Source organism: Cervus elaphus, chromosome 5 (genome assembly GCF_910594005.1).
Source record: "Cervus elaphus chromosome 5, mCerEla1.1, whole genome shotgun sequence".
In the NCBI taxonomy this organism is placed as follows: domain Eukaryota; kingdom Metazoa; phylum Chordata; class Mammalia; order Artiodactyla; family Cervidae; genus Cervus; species Cervus elaphus.
In genome coordinates, this window is record NC_057819.1 from 82379551 (window position 1) to 82397345 (window position 17795).

A 17795-nucleotide genomic window follows, 5' to 3' on the forward strand; every position below is an offset into this window, starting at 1 on the left:
TTTGAGAAATGGAAGAAATATGGCCAAGGCAACATTTCCTCTTTTATTTTGACTTTATTATAGTACTTTAAAGAGAATATTATATTTAAGACTCTAAACATATACTATACAATGGATATAACTCTTGGTAAAGAGAAAACGGAGGAAAAAGAATCAGGGCAAAAATTCACCAAGACCTGGTCTTGTATATATAGTCATCAGATGAAGCTGAGACAAACAACATTATTTTCGGAGAAAGTTCTATGGTCTATTTTATTATTAAAGAGAATAATAATATTTGGGGCACACTGTCACAGGATGTTTCTCTTTGTTTAAGGAAAATCCAAATTGTAATACAAATGAAAATCCAGTTAATTTGGTCCTTATGAAATAGTACATACACTGAAATAACTGAACAAAATGTAAAGACATGTCAGATTTTATGAAACTTCTGAAAATTACAGAAACCACAATAACTCGGTCATTATTATTTTTTTAAATCATTGTCCTCATAACTTCACATTTCCTGATGCATAGCATGCCCAATTTTACAAAGACTTAACTGTATCTTTGAAGATAATCAAGCTTAACAGGCAGCTAGAATAATTCATAGGTAGAAGGACACATAGAATTATCCAAAATTCTGCAACGCCAACAGAGAAAACTGTCTTTGGATTTGTGACACCGGGGGGACAGATATCCACCAAGAAAGCTAAAGTGCAGCAAAGCAGAGCTCTAGGACATTTAAACAGAACTTGAGCTGAGTGGAAGGCCTGGTTAACCACAGTTGAGTAAACCTGCGTTGCAGTTTAATCTGATAAGGAACAAACAGCATGGATTCTAGAAGTGTACACCATGTGTCCCTAACACGCTAGACTTCTTTGAAAGAGTTAATCAAATAGTGGATAAAAAAGAACTGATGCATCTCATTCAAAAGTTTTTTTTTTTTAAGTCTCTCATAGAGATTATTAAGAAAATTTAGTAATTATTGTGGATTAAAACTTGATTAATAGACAATAAACCAGGACCAATACTGAAAATCTCCAGAGGTTAATACTAAGCTAGTATACAAATTCATTACTGACCCTGACATAGAAGAGGCTTGCATGGAGAGAAAAGGTGAAGGAAAGACTGAAAATTGCCAATGACGCAAACTAGCCACTGGAAAGCCTGGAAAGGTCTTGCTAAATAACAATGAAATTCCCTCTTCACAAAGTGAAGAATCAATACTTAAGACAGTGATAGACTCAAAGTTAATAGGTGGAAAAAAAGGATTAAGCAATACCTACCAGCATGAGAAAAAGGTTAAAATAGGAGAAGATATGATAAAGATTGACAAAGTAATAAATCGCAGAGAGAATGCCAGCTAACATCTCTTACATACCTTTTCCTTTATGAATACACAGAAACTTTACATAGAGATGTTTATAATAGAAGACAAAAAATTTAAAATAAAAGAGGACACTATTTAACGCAGCATATAATTAACCCATTGAACATGCTGCCACAGGACATTAATAAGGCACAAAGCTTTAGTACAGCTTCCAAGGCCTCAGAGCTACCAGAATACGATTCCATACTGAAATTACTTAGGGCAAGAAATTAAAATGGGGTACATACCTCATGCTTCAAGGTATTGACCAGGCAAAGTCAGGAAGGAAGTTTCCTTTCTAATTGTATTCAGAATGATTTATGGTTTCAACTTTTAAATATTCCTAAGTCTGTCCTAAAAGTTCAAATTAAACATACTCTTTTCCAAAAATTCTTATACTATTTTTTCCAGATATATTCTTTTTGCCTGTCTATTTTTCTAAATAACAGAGCCCTCCTTTTCACCCAATTCTTCTTCCATTTCACTTATCCCAGCTTCAAAATATTGCCTAAGAAGTGATCATGAAGCGCCACTAAGTGATATACATAAAACTCCATGTTGGGCAAAGAGAGTTCTGTAATTTGTTAAATTTTCTCATCTTTTTCCTTTGAGTGGACCAAAATTTAAATTAATACAATATTTTGGTTCCGTTCATATCATGCAATAAAAATCTGAGCTTGGATGCTAAGATGAATCATATTTAACAACATTTTCACCTGTGACTGAGAGCTACAGCAAGAAATGTCCTTTGATAAAATGAATTTTAATCAACAAGTAATATAATTTTATAGAATAAGATACTAGAATGCCACATTAAAAAGGCAGAGCCCCCCAGGCTCTACCTTTGCAGGGTGGGGGGCGGGTATGAGCAATTCATCTATGAAATGCTATGGCCTCAGTCAGTTCATAAATTAAGCACATATAAGAGTAGGCTATGAATGAGTTATAGGCAAAATTCACAACCGCAAAGCCTAAGAAACTGTGTCTGAAACACTCTGTGGGTCAATAAAAAACAGATGTTAAATTTAAAATTTTTGAAAATAATAAAGTGTAGACAAGTCCAAAGTGATCAGGAGGCAGGTTTACACCTTGTGTCCATTTTGTAATCCAATCCTCTCCATTTTGGGCTTAGCAATAGGGTGCCACACACGGTATAAAGCCAACCATAGCATTCAAGCTTGACTGGATTTTAAAAGTGACACAGCGATCAAATATGCTCCACAGGCATTCTAGAACCTCAGGGTGCTGCTGACCATCAAAATCAACCTCCTTCGTGCTCACCTCAAATCTAAAACAGGATATAAGTACACTCTTTGGGTTAATTAAATATAAGCCCATATATTTCATCTATTTAAAAAAAGTGTCCAGAATATATCACTTGCAAAGAAAGGTCTTATTATGTAATGCAGTGCAATACCAGAGTTAAAAATAAGCAGATGATCTTATAAAATACAGCATTTAACTCAGAATTTGCTTTAGAATGTCAATAAGTAACATGTTTAACAAGATGAAACAAATAGAAAGCCACAGAACCCTTCTGTGGAATTCCATTTGGGAGACAAAAGAAGGAAGGTATATTTCAAACAGATGGAAAGTGAAAAATAATAAAAGTCATCCTTACCTGCATTAATTTTCCTTCTGCTGGAGTTATTTCAGCAACACCAGCAAACACGCCTTCCAAAGTGAGATTCAGTTTCCCTGTGGGGTCCATTTTCAAGGGGATCACTCTGATAATAGCCTTCTGCTCAGCTGATCTTTCAGACTCCACCGCTGCTGCCAGTACCAGTCCCGTGCGTCCAAAGCCTGCCTGCAGGGTAGCCATCAGCAGCCAGGGCCAGAGGGCAGCCAGCTGTAGCTGGTGGCCGCCACTCATGCTACCAGCTGCAGCGATGCACTTCGGCCATACATACTGCTTCCACTAGCTGAGACCAAACGCAGGTTCTCAAATCCAGACAAACGGAGGAAAAGAAATTTCTGCTTCAGTTTCAGAAAGCCGAGTCGTAGTTTTGGCCCTTCCTTTCTCTAAAGTATATTCCCAAGGACAGGTGGTATTCCTGCTCAAGCAGGGAAGAAGGTTATTGTCAGCCTACTTCTGCTTCAAGTATGTCATTTTCTCCCATCTTCACTATGATTAGTAAAGATATCGCACTTCTCTTTGGAATTTTCAATGTTGCTTGAGGTTGAATGTCACATCCTGAATTTTTATTATGTCAGATCACCTGGTGCTGGTCTTGCATATGCAACAACTTCTCGAGCCACTAAACCCAATGTTAATGAACAAAACAAGGCAAAGTAAACGACTAAGGCCATGCATCAAAGATGAGAGTGAAAAACTCCAGCTCGGAAAATGAAGAGGTGGCCCTTGGAAGTTACAAAACTTGTCAATGGAAAAAGACTAAAAATCACAGAGCTTTTTTTTTAAGGGGAAGGAGAGGGAACAATATTTCAGACCACACCTTGAGAGATGGCCAAAGATGCTACACATATTCATAAAAGTTTCAGCATTAAACCGTATTTCAGTGTAGTCAAAGTTCCAGGCCCACTGAACCTATAACACTTTTCATGAACTTAAATATACTATGAGTTTTAAATTTTCTACCTAGATTTGCCGTTAAGTTAGGTGCTAATTATGTCTTCACATATTCACAGGATAAATCTGAGCGTCACAATCTTTTCTAACTTTCATAATTAGAAGAATATTTGAAAAGGTTGGCTTTCCAATTATCTTTTCCAGTAGAAATTCATATTTCTATCTTTATTTTCCTTTCTATCTTAGGGATTCCACCTTTTATTCCCCTACTTGAGAATGCCAAGCACTGTGATTTCCCATGAGATGCTTTTGGAAACTACTTTATTATCCAGATCTTATAATCTGTAATTTTCTGGGTTCATAGTAAAACAAAGGACTATTCCTAACACGTTTTCAAATTCCTTGAGGGGGTGGGGAATAAAAGATAGGGGGAGTAAGGAGGTGATTAGCCTACAGGCTCTAAGTAGAATGCCCTGAAAAAGTAAAAATAATCCTGAGTAGAGTAGGTTTGTGCTATTTCTAGGCACACTTGAGAATTTGGGTCTTTGTACAAACAAAATCTTATTCTAAGATTTCAAAATGTGCACCCTTAAGCAAATATAAAAGCCCTTCAATCACAAAGCCCACTGTGTTCAGAGGTCAAATTAAAAAATCTTATTAAGTCTTCAGAATAAGTGCTGAAAAGCCAAACAATTGAATATGAACCTGTTATATAGATTCTTTTCTTTCGCTGAGGCAAAGGGAGAAAAAAAAAAGAATTTCAAAAGAAATCTGCAAACCTGTTGTGCTGTCGGGCCCACTGGAATCCACGGGGGTGAAACAAATTCAATTATGCTTTTATAGATCCTGCTCAAGAAAAGGTTTCAACTGCTTAACCAAGTACAGTTCATTCTTCCACCTTCTTACTCTGCAACCAAACCAAGTGCCCCACACTGCAGGTAGGAGCCGAGAAATTCCGCAGCCTGAAAAAATAATCCATGCAGGTCAAAGGCAGAAACTTACTCCAAGGTTAGAGCTACTGTCCCCAAGAACTCTAAAAACACTTAGAGAGGATCCAAAACCATTTCTGAAATCTCCTTTCTAACAAAAGTCCTTTTTCTCCCCAAACCGCATATAAAAATGATGAGATCTTGAAAGAGCAAAGAAGCAAATACACCAGCAACAATTCACTACCAGGAACACAGACAATCCCAAAGGGAGAAGGCAAGGTCTCTGAATCATGGAACTTGGAAAGTTCGGAGGGATTCGAGTGCTTCCCTTCCAGAAAGACAATTCTGGATCAGCTCCCTAGAGGAGGAAGCCTGTGGTTTGTAATTGGTGTTCTAGCTCGGACTCCCTCCCCTGGGACTGCAATCACGCTCTCTACCTGCTGACACAAAGTGAGGGTGGAGCAGCCAGAGGCAGCCGCCCCGTCCCGCCCCCTCCTCCTGGCTGCCTGGGGCACGGTGCGCGCACACTTCCCCAGACACGTTCCTGAGTTCGCCCTTCTCTCGGCTCCCCAACTCCCTCTATTGTGCCATGGCCAAACTGCACCCAGTCCAGTCCTCAGTACCTTTCTCTGAGTAAGCAAGCTCCCACACGTAAATCAAGGCCACATGAACAGATAGGTAAGCAGATTCTGCACCCAGGAGAGAGGGATGGCGGGATGAGGAAATAAAGACCAAAAAAAAAAAAGGAAACCCAGATGATAAAATAATGGACAAATAATGCAAATGTAAGTTCAAAGGGATTTCTGCTCTTCCGGGTTTCAGTGTCTATAAAGGCCACAAAGCCAGAATAATGTGATCCTCTGCTGTAGATCTCACTGATTTATTGCTGTCTTAAGTCAGCTACCCGGCAAGGATTCTGTCCATTTTATGCAGTTTTTCTTCAGCTCTTGCAAATTTAAATTCAGTAGCTCTTTTCTAAACTGTGCCTGTACCAAGCTTTTACGTTAGGTGATGTCAGAGGGCTGGAATCTGTTCTTTTCTTCTTACATCCCTGGGATGTGAAATAATACTGTGGATCAGACCTGGGCCTTCAATGTGAGGCTGAAAGTAAGTCTATATCATAAATACAAGTAAAGGGGTAAATATATATGCTTAATAAGAGTGTAGGCAAAAAGAAAACTAATTTTTGGTTAATTACCACATTTGTGAAAAATAATCCTTCTAGTAACTTTTACCACATTTGTGAATAACCCTTCTAGTAACATTGTCTTTAGAAAGAATGCAAAAGTTTTTGATGTATGTTTCTAAAATTTGAGTTTTCAAAATGACCAGATTGTATTTGACTGTGGCCAGACATTTTATTTTTAACCTGAGGCCAATAATCTTTCCAAATTGTACAAATGAACAATGATGTGAATATGATTAACATTACACTTAAAAAAGGTTAAGATTTATGCTACATGCTTAGTGTGGTAAAAAGCACATTTTAAATTGTGGCAAGAAGCACATAAAATTTAAGACAATTTCTAACTTGTACAAAAGAATTGTGCAAATTGATCACCTGTAAAATGTGGAGAATAATTGCATTGTAAATTTGTTGTGAAGATTAAATGACATAATGCCTCTGAAGGCAAAAGGTATGCGTGACCTAGTCACCTTGAGAATTTTATCCCTAAAGAGGGTTTACAGTCTAATTTGAAAAGATACATTTACCCCAATGTTCACAGCAGCTCCATTTACAATAGCCAAGGCATGGAAGCAACCTAAATGTCCATTAACAGATAAATGGATAAAGAAGATGTGGTACATTTATACAATGGAACAGTACTCAGCCAATAAAAAAGAATGAAATAATGCCATTTACAGCAACATAGATGGACCTAGAGATTATCATACTAAGTGAAGCAAGCCAAAGACAAATATCAGATGATATCACTCATATGTGGAATCTACAGTATGACACAAATGAACTTAACTTATAAAACAGAAAGAGACTCACAGACATGGAAAACAAACTTACGGTCACCAAAGGGGAAAGAGGTGGCGGGCAGTGAATCAGGGAGTCTGGGCTCAGCAGACACGATGACTGTGTGTAAAACAAACAACAAAGGCCTGTATCTTGGAATAAACTATAATAGAAAAGAATCTGAAGAAAAATGGGTGTGTGTGTATATATATATATGTGTGTGTGTCTGAGTCAGTTTGTTGCACGCTGAAACTAGCACATTGTAATTCAATTATATTTCAATTAAAAATTTAATAAATTTTTAAAGAGGGTTTATGGGGATAGTTTTGGCATTTTAGGCCTAATAACACCTAAAGCTGAGAGGTAAATTCTAAAGTAAATTCTTAATTCAGCACTTTTTCTTTATTGGTTGGACCATAAGAACATAATGCAAATATAGACCTTTTATAGCTCCTTTCCTAAAGGACAGGAATAGATCTAATTCTTCTGGAGAGAATTTTTTAAAAGTCTGCTATGATTTTATGTTTTTATGTATTCCATATAAAAGTATAACAAATTTTAAATATACATTATTATATATCTGATATATGCAAAAACACCTTTAAACAAACAGTAACCTACTGATTGATTTGGCCTCACCTATTCCTGCTTAAAACTTGCAAAGGAATTAAGATACCCAACCTAAAAGGCTTAATATGGATACTTAGTTGAAAGGAAAAAAATACAGATGTGGTTGCTCTCTCTTGAGGAAACCCTGAGATCTGAGAATGACAATAATAGGTATCATGAGGCTGGGTACCTTGAGCTACTTGGGATCAAACCAAACAGCTCTATAGGGCTTAGTTCACTGATATATTGTGCTTATTTACACAGTATTGACAAGAAAAGTCAGCAGAATTGATAAGCAAGAGAAATTATTCTCTGGCTTCAAAGTTTTGGAGTCAACCCTGGGCGATTTTAACTTCCACAGAGATGGCATACAAATGGCATCACTGCGGTAATGAAGGGCCCACACTGACACCTACTACCAACCTTCCACATGAGACAGATCACCCTTCAGGATCTACCTTCACATCTGCACTGACTAAAGTTACTGAAGACTTTGGTTCTTTCCCCAAACCTAGGTTTCTATAAGCATGTCTAAGAACTGTCCTTATCCTCAATGGCATTTTAAGGATTCAATCTCTATTCAAGTGTAAATGAAGCAAACTAAGGACTTTTTTAAGTTAGATTCTTTGAAAAACAGAGCACATTTCCTTTTGAACTTTACTAATATGATTACCAGTCATGATGAATGAGGTTTCTATTGATCACCAATTCAATAGTAAAAACAAGCAAGACAACAAGTCTAGTTGAAACACTCACTTTATTGTTGACTGATTGAAATTTATTGTGTTTAAGGTGCTGAAATACTGAGGTGCTAGTCAGGAACCTTGTTAGCATGTATCAGACCCTACTGACTAATTTACACAAAGATTTTATGTTATCTTTTGCCACTTTTCCAAGACAGTAATGATAGCTTTAGCTGATGGGTAGCAAACATGTGAGTATAGCAGGAGATCCAGCTCCCCGGTCTGTTGTATCAATATATAAAAAAAAGTTTGGAAAGCTGATAAAGGCATTTCATTAATTAAGCCTTAAAACAACTGAAACCAAATCCATGTCAAGGTTCCTGCTTGACACACATTCCTCAAAAGATATTATCTCTTTCAACAAATAGGAAGCCAAGAAAGGAATAGTTAAGGGAAGGAATATCACTTACTTAGTGATATTGTACTTATCAGCTTTTTCAACATGACAGAGAAAAGGCAAAGTTCCTTCATTTAGAAACTGGGTCTCCTCTTCACATACTCTACCAAAATACAGTCTGACCAAAAGATGTAGGAGTCTTGATAATCCATTCATCTTTTAAACCTTGCTGATAAAGATGAATAAATGTTCATCACATGGACATGGACTAGTCTAATCAGATGGAACAAAGAGGTCACTTTTCAGAACCTATTTTCATATCTAAACTGAGTCACTGCAGACCAAAACAGAGCTCATCCTTTTCTAAAATACTACTATCTCTGTAATACTTCTAGGGTTTGACATCATTGGGAAGGCACAACGCAATTTAAGAAATGAATTGTTACACCCACCATGGCTGGAAGAGTATTTATGTCACATATCACCATGTGCCTTTCCTTTCTCACTAGTTTCATATTCCTAGGCTTCCCTTTTGTTTCTGCAGTGCTTATAAGGAAAACTGAGGCAGAATCCAATAAGAAAGTCTAGTCAATTGAGAAGACTTTAAAATCAGAAAGCTTCTTGCTGTCATTGGATGAGCAAGTGAGGGATCAACCACAGAAACTGGATATCCAAGATACCTCTCCTAAAAACCAGTTTCACAATTCTACTATTCGAATTTAGGATCCTAAAGAGGGGATGAGATAAAAATGTTAGTCTATCCCACTATCCAAACTTCTCTCAGAATTAAAGCATACATAAACTGTTAAAGGTATAGCTTCTGTTAGGTGACTACTAATCAGTTAGTCCCAAAATCTGCACACAGTATCTTTTACAGCTGAGAATTTATACTTACTGACTGTAAGTATAAACACTGTGTTAAATCTCTGAATGGTTTTGCTCACACATTGTACATTTCCCTTTCAAAATAAAAATATTACACAGGCATCCTTTATCCTTCTACCCACAATATTAATAAAAATATAAAGCTTTAAAACTTTAAATCTACCAGCATTTATAAATACAATTATATTAAACAAGTTAAAATACTTTTCTTTAGAAGATATATTAAACAAGTGATACATTAACAAAACCTTCTTACCATTTATGATACTGTATCATTAAAATTAAAGAAAGATATGAAAATAGAAGAATGTTCCCATTAATACAAAAGAATAAGGGACTGTTAAGTATGATGGATGGTCCAAGTCCGGATGCCTTGCTCTTGAAACAGAACGCTGGGTTAGGAAGTCAGAGAATTTCCTGGTTAATCATTTAGACAATTAACTCTTCTCCCAGAGTTTCTTCCCTGGAACTCCTGACCCATTTAGATCTGTGATCTTGGTGACCTCACATGTCTTCGTTTCTCACAATCTTCTCTAAAAGGATCACACTGCGACTTGAAACAGATAGACTGAACTCCCCAGTGGAGCTGTACTGACTACTGTTTCAAAGTGGCAAGACGACAAATCGGCACACCCACACACAGAGTATTCTCCGGGACCATACACGCAGCTGTTTTTAGATGCTTCTTGACGGTAACAGAAGGCCAGGACTTTTCATTTGAAAGGAATCTGAGCAGCAAACAAACAAAAAAGAAGACTGCTAGATGTTTTGTAGTTTGTCAAGGTAAACCATCTGAACTGAACAGCTGTAGTAAATACCAAATTCCCAATTCTCAACTAACAAAATTCTCAATTAACAAAACAAAAATACTTTTCTTTTCCTTAACAGAACTGAAAAAACCCCAACAGTGTGTCACGTGCAAGGCTAGCCTGCCTCCAGCTACAGCTAGTGCACGATGTCACATTTGTCATCCATTCCTCACTCTTTTAATTCTTCCTCCTTTGGAAAGTGTTCCTGCTTGCAGGCAACATCCACCAGCAGATGAAGATCTAGAAAGAAAAACAAGGTTTGTTTACTCTGGTTCTCAAACTGTAGAGTTCGGACACAAGCCTTTCAACAAGAACAAGCTGCTATGTTTCACCTGTAGAATGGGCTCTAAAATTACATTATCTCATCAGATTCTCAATTTTTAGGGCATTTCTGTACCTCTTAAAGCACAGATGCAGCTCAGTCATTAACCCAAAGAGACTAGCAAAGTTTAAAATGTCTCTCCTTTTAGTGATGTCACTAAGCCTTTTTTCATTTCAACTGACTTTCATTATAAGTATAAATTAAGAAAAAGTGTCAGAAAGATCAAAGTACAATAAACACACATATGAAAATTCATTTCTTCAGTGTTATAAAAATAGGTTCCAGGATTATGAAGTAATGCCTTACAAACAACAATGTTAAATTAAGTAAACACTACCTTTCCAAAGTTGATTGCCTCCATAAGATTTCCACCTATTGACTAATGCAGCTGATTCGCTTATAAAAGTGTCTATCTGAACTGTCTGTAAAAAAAATAAAGTATACCCTTCAAGGAGGTCAAGAGACAAAAAGTGGGTTCAGTAAGAATGGGAAGAAGTAAAAAAGTGAACTCTCAGCTCAGGTACTAGGTTCTATAACAAAAAAAGCTAAAGCCATGTATAGAAACAGAGTTAAACAGCCTCAGTAACTAATGTGGATTCCGGGCTTCCCAGGTGGCTCAGTGGTAAAAAAAAGCCGCCTGCCAATGCAGGAGCAGCAGGAGACATGGGTTCCAACCCTGGGTCAGGAAGATCCCTTGAAGAAATGAATAGCAACCCACTCCAGTATTCGTGCCTGGAGAATCCCATGGACAGAGGAGCCTGGCAGACTACAGTCCATAGGGTCGCAAAGAGTTGGACACAACTAAGCAACTGAACAAAGGTGGCTTTTAGATTCAATCTAATTAGTTTACAACTTCTAGAATAACATGGCTTCCCTGGTGGCTCAGCTGGTAAAGAATCCACCTGCAATGTGGGAAACCTGGGTTCGATCCCTGGGTTGGGAAGATCCCCTGGAGAAAGGAAAGGCTACCCACTCCAGTATTCTGACCTGGAGAATTCCATGGACTGTAGTCCGTGGGGTCGCAAAGAGTCGGACATGACTGAGCGACTTTCACTCACTCACTCACTCAGAATAACATGACCTAGGAGCCTTTTTAAGGTTGATTTGTAAGCTTACAGTCTTGTCCTAGTAGCATTTTGGAATTAAACTAAACTACACAGAATGAATCCTTAATTTCCTACTAGACATACAGAGACTTCTGTTAGGGTATTTGTAAAACACAACTTCTGTGGGACTGATCAACACCCTGAGCAGGAGAGATGAGACAATAATTCTACCACCACCTTTGAGAAAATCTAGAGGGCATTTGGAACAGTACTTAATTTTTGCCCTCTTTTGTAAAAGGAAGATCAATTACTAAAGAGAAGTACTAGCTCATCTGGTGAAGAGGAGTACAACCTATCCATAAAGAACAAGCAATTTCGAAATTCGCTGGCAATCCGGTGGTTAGAGCTCCACGCTTTCACTGCAGGGGGCATCGGTTCGATCCCTGGTTGGGGAACTAAGACCGTGCATGCTGTGCCTTGCAGCCAAAAAAAAATTAGTTAAAAAAAGAAAACGTAAGTGCAAGTCACTCAGTTGTGTCCGACTCTTTGCAACCCCATGGACTTTACATTCCATGGAATTCTCCAGGCCAGAATACTAGAGTGGGTAGCCCTTCCTTTCTCAAGGGGATTTTCCCAACCCAGGGCTCAAACCCAGGTCTCCTGCATTAAGAACAAGCAATTTATCCAAGTAAGCATCTTGCAGAAGAACAGACATCAATTTATCACTTAAAATGGGCTTCTTGTATATCTCGGATCATGGCAGCATTATTTACAATAGCCAAAAGATGAAGGTAATCCAGGAGTCCATCAATGGATGAATGGGAAAACGTGTGGTAGATATATACAACGGAGTATTATTTAGCCTTAAAAAGGAAGGAAATTATGACACATGCTACATGAATGAGTCTTCAACAGGAATGATATACAACATGAAATAGTCACAAAAGGACAAATATTGTACCATTCTACTCATATGAAGTAGTCAAATTCATAGAAATAAAAGTAGAATGGTGGTTGCCAGGGGCTGCAGGGAAGGATGTAATGGATATGGAGTTTCAGTTTGGGAAGATGACAAAAAGTTCTGGAGATGGATGGTGGTGGTGGTAGTACATAATGTGAATGTACTTAATGCCCCTGAATTGTACACTTAAAAATGGTTAAAAAGGTAAATTTTATGTTATATATATTTTACCACAAAAATGACTTCTTTACAGTCTAAATAACAGGGATAATGATTAGTTATATCTTAATTTATAGAACATCTTTTTTTTTTCCAAGTAACTGAAATGCAGTTATATGGTCATTTAATTAATCCTGAGTAATAAAGAGATGACTGAAAGAACCTCTACACTAGATGACTACTAAAGCCAATGGTTTCTAAATCTTGCTGCACACTGGAATCACCTGGGGACCTTTAAAAAAAAATACTGAGATCTAGGGCTTCTACTCCCACACATTCTGATTTCACTGGTACAGAGTGCAACCTAGGCATCAGAATTTTTAAAAGCTGATCAAAGGATACAGAATGAGTAATATGTAAGTATGATCATTCTCTAAACACTTCAACTCCACATCAGAATAAGGAGGACAGGCCATATGGTAATAGAAAATACTAAAATAAGACTTTGGAATGTGAACAGACCTAACTGCAGCCCTATTTTGAAAGCAAAGTAGGAATTCTTGATAATGACAAAGATTGTTGTTGTTGTTCAGTTGCCAAGTTGTTTCCAACTCTTTGCGATCCCATGGACTGCAACATGCCAGGCCTCCCTCTCCCTCACTGTCTCCCGGAGTTTGCCCAAGTTCATGTCCACTGAATCGGCGACAAAGGTAAAGACTATAAAACAAGGGTTAAGACTATAAAACAACTACAGACCTCTTATGGGGAGGTAGACTGAAGAAGAACAACAAATCCTCTTTTTTTCACTGGACAACTGTCATTTATTTAATTAAAGACTTTATCCTTTTGATAGGTCCAAATAATGAACAAGAGCACATCACAGATAAGCATGTTTAAAGTAACAACAGCTCAGTGGAAAACCAGCAAGGTCCTACTGTGTAGCCCAGGGAACTGTGCTCACTGTTATACGTCAGCCTGGATGGGAGGGGAGTTTGGGGGAGAAGGGATACATGCACAGGTATAGGTATGGCTGAGTCCCTTTGCCTTCCACCTGAAACTATCACAACACTGTTAACTGGCAATATCCCAAAATAAGATCTTAAAATCTATAATAGCCTCGGAATGAGTTATGTAGTGTGAGCAACAAACCCTCTTAGCCTTAATGACTGGGATTTGTTATTGTCCAGTTGCTCAGTCATGTCTGACTCTGCGATCCCGTGGACTGCAGCATGCCAGGCTTCCTGTCCTTCACCACCTCCAGGAGCTTGCTCAAACTCACGTCCATTGAGTCAGTGTTGCCATCCAACCATCTCATCCTCTGTTGTCCCCTTCTCCTTCCACCTTCAATCTTTCCCAGCATCAGGGTCTTTTCTAATGAGTCAGCTCTTCAAATCCGGTGGCCAAAGTACTGGAGCTTCAGCATCAGTTCTTCCAATGAATATTCAGGATTGATTTTCTTTAGGATTGACTGGTTTGATCTCCTTGCAGTCCAAGGGACTCTCAAGAGTCTTCTCCAACACCACAGTTCAAAAGCATCAATTCTTCTGTGCTCAGCCTTCTTTATGGTCCAACTCTCACATCCATACATGACTACTGGAAAAACCACAGCTTTGACTAGACGGACCTTTGTTGACAAAGTAAGGTCTCTGCTTTTTAATGTGCTGTTTAGGTCTGTCATAGCTTTTCTTCTAAGGAGCAAGTGTCTTTTAATTTCATGAATGCATCACCATCTGCAGTGATTTTGGAGTTCAAAAAAATAAAAGTCTCCCACTGTTTCCGCATCTTTTTGCTGTGAAGTGATGGGACTGGATGCCATGATCTTTGCTTTCTGAACGCTGAGTTTTAAGCCAGTTTTTCACTCTCCTCTTTCACCTTCACCAGGGGCTCTTTAGTTCTTCTTCGCTTTCTGCCATAAGAGTGGTGTCATCTGCATACCTGAGGTTATTGATATTTCTCCCGGAAATCTTGATTCCAGCTCTGCTTCATCCAGCCCAGCATTGAGCATGATGTACTCTGCATATAAGTTAAACAAGCAGGGTGACAACATACAGCCTTGATGTACTCCTTTCCCAGTTTGGAAGCAGTCCATTGTTCCATGTCCAGTTCTAACTGCTGCTTCTTGACCTGCATGCAGGTTTTTCAGGAGGCAGGTAAGGTGGTCTGGTATTCCCATCTCTTCAAGAATTTTCCACAGTTGGTTGTGATCCACACAGTCGAAAGCTTTAGTGTAGTCAATGAAGCAGATGTTTTTCTGGAATTCTCTTGTCTTTTTTGATGATCCAATGGATGTTGGCAATTTGATTTCTAGTTCCTCTGCTTTTTCTAAATCCAGCTTGAACATCTGGAAGTTTTCAGTTCACATACTATTGAAGCCTAGCTTGGAGAATTTTGAGCATTACTTTGCTAGTGTGTGAAATTAGCGCAATTGTGCGGTAGTCTGAATATTCTTTGTCATTGCCTTTCTTTGGGACTGGAATGAAAACTGACCTTTTCCAGTCCTGTGGCCACTGCGGAGTTTTTCAAATTTGCTGGCACACAGTCCCCAATTTGGGGCTTCCAAAGTCCCCAATTTGGCACATAGCTTCTAATAACAAGTATCTAAACCTGATAATTTTATTAAAGTGAGCTTCCTTCATTAACAAAGCTGCCAATCAAGGAATTAAGAGCATAGAGACCAATAAAAATGCAAAAAGACAGAAACTAGTCTGATGCTACCAAAGGGTTCTAGGACTTTATTCAGGAGAGAACCTTCTATACTCATCAGAGAAGTAAATATTTAAGAATCAAAGCAGCTGAGTTGATCTGAGGGCCAAAAGGCCTCCAAGAACAGGAGTATTGCATCTACTCACTTGGGAATTTTTTTTGACTGCACCTCACAGGATTTTAGTTCCCCAACCAGGGATGGTACCCAGGCTCTCCACAATGAAAGCACAGGGTCCTAACCACTGAACTGCCAGGGAATTCCCTGGAAATGCAAATTCCTACTAACAGCACTCTCTAGGGTTTGGGGGCTATTACCTTCATGAAATCTCATCCAGAATCCTGCAATAGCTGCAGGAAAATGAGGAGTCCTTTCTTCAGGAATGGACTGAACTTTGCTCTTAAACATCCAATTTCCCTTAACTATAAAGTAACCTATCAGAACATAAGAGAGTGTAGCTTCTACAATAAGACTAATATCTGGGTGTATTTGGTTTAGAATAATTTCATTGTAGAAACTGGACGAGCACTATTGAGTCTAATTTTCTCTACCCGATTTTTTTTCTTTGATTTTTTTTTTTTAATCTGAATGGTATTTTCTTAAGTCAACACGTGTTCAAAAGGCCTACACAAAGCATGGCAATGACTGTGGTTAACAGCCTCCTTCTAACAAAATGCACATCTACTCAAATCAGTATAATCGGGATACCTTATCAACTTGAAGTCTCTTACTTGAAAAAAAAAAAAGTCAAAGAAATCTTAAAGTGTGAGAAGATAAATTTTCAAAACGGTGTAGTTACAGAAGGGCACTGATTAAGTTCTGAGATATAGGATGCCACAGTTCAGTGAGCTACTAAGCAACATAATGACATCCTAACAGTTAATGTTGGAATCACAGTACTTCAGAATTTGGGGCCAAAGAAGTCTTCAGAGATGATTTTAATAAACTCTCTTATTTTTACCATAAATAATGTGAGAGCTGGAACTTCACTGAGGGAAGATACTCTTAATGATACTGACAGTTGAAATTTAAGTGATACTTTAGAAATTTTACATTTAGTTCCTATCAATAATACTTTAAACTTAGAATTTGATATCTATTGAAATAAAAAATACTTAAGTCATCTATGAGAACTAAATTGAATACTACAGTTCATTTTGAGTGTTCCCCACAAGTATCTACTAACTCCTTTTTTGGAGGACGCTGAAACACAGGAACAAACCAAGGACCCCTCTTGACTCTTAAGGGCTTCTCTGGCCATCAGTGATCAGGGCTGTGAAAAAATTAGAAGCTAAGAATTAGGACTTTCTAATGCAGGGTGCAATAGACTGAATGTTTGTATCTCCTCAAAATTCTTGTATTGATATTAAAACCTAACCCCCAATGTGATGGTGTTAGAAAGCAGGATTTTGGGGAGGTGATTAAGTTCTGATGGTGGAACTCTTATGAATGAGATTAGAGTCCTTTATAAAAGAGACCCAGAGAGCTCCTCTGCCCCTTCTGCCACGTGAGGACACAGCAAGAAGGCAGTCTATGAGCCAGGAAGCAGACTCTCAGCAGACACTGAATCTGCTGGCACCTTGATCTTGGACTCCCCAGCCTCTGAGACTGAGAAAACACACACACAAACTGTCATCTATAAGCCACCTGGTGTGTGTGCTCAGTCGTGTCCAACTCCTTGCGACCCCATGGCCTGTAGCCCGCCAGGTTCCTCTGTTCATGGGACTTTCCTGGCAAGAATTCTGGACTCGGTTGCCTTTTCCTACTCCGGGTGATCTTCCCAACCCAGGGATTGAACTTGCATCTCCTGCATCGACAGGTAGATTCTCTTCCACTGAGCCACCTGGGAATAAGCCATCTAGTCTATGGTATTTTTATTACAGCAGCAGAATGAAGTGAGACGCAAGAGTAGGCTTCATGCTTAGCTTGCAGGCCATATAAAAACAAGGAGTGAGCTAGATTTGGTCCACAGGCTAGTTTACTGACTGCTGCCCTAACAGCACACACTAGGGCTTTAATCCAGAGAAATTTAACCAAAACAGGAGAATATTTCATCAAATGGAGTATTATTATTTAGTTGTCAAAAATATCTTTCTCTCCAAAGAAGATCTACAAATGGCCAACAAGCACATGAAAAGATGCTTAACATCATCAATCATGAGGGAGATGGAATTAAAACTACAATAAGATAGATACCATTCCACATCTACTTAAGATGACTATAGTGATGATAAAAAGTGGAAAATAACAAGTGTTAGGGAGGATGTGGAGAAATGAGGACTCTGGTACATTGCTGGTGGGGATGTAAAATGGTTCAGCCATTATGGAAAATAGTTTGGCAATTCCTCAATAGTTAAACATAGAAATACCATCAATTCAGTTCAGTTCAGTCGCTCAGCTGTGTCCGACTCTTTGTGACCCCAAGGACTGCAATACACCAGGCTTCC

The 17795-nt window shown here is 38.4% G+C and overlaps 2 protein-coding genes across 3 annotated transcripts in view; both read right to left on the minus strand.

The window, feature by feature from the left end:
* RNF43 (ring finger protein 43) overlaps positions 1-5228 on the minus strand; it is a 65447-nt gene extending 60219 nt beyond the window's left edge. Inside the window, exons 1-2 of the mRNA XM_043902792.1 lie at positions 4661-5228; positions 2973-3609 (exon numbers count right to left, since the gene is read on the minus strand). Coding sequence (XP_043758727.1) covers positions 2973-3224 — 252 coding nt within the window. The 5' untranslated portion in view covers positions 3225-3609; positions 4661-5228. The remainder of the gene's footprint in view (positions 1-2972; positions 3610-4660) is intronic.
* Positions 5229-8123: 2895 nt separating this feature from the next.
* The window catches only part of HSF5 (heat shock transcription factor 5), a 49344-nt gene continuing 39672 nt past the window's right edge, over positions 8124-17795 (minus strand). Inside the window, exons 6-7 of one of the 2 annotated variants that reach the window (XM_043902798.1) lie at positions 10333-10399; positions 8124-10078 (exon numbers count right to left, since the gene is read on the minus strand). In XM_043902798.1, coding sequence (XP_043758733.1) covers positions 9946-10078; positions 10333-10399 — 200 coding nt within the window. In that variant the 3' untranslated portion in view covers positions 8124-9945. Of the gene's footprint in view, positions 10400-17795 lie in introns of both variants that reach the window. The other variant, XM_043902799.1, reaches the window with a different exon arrangement.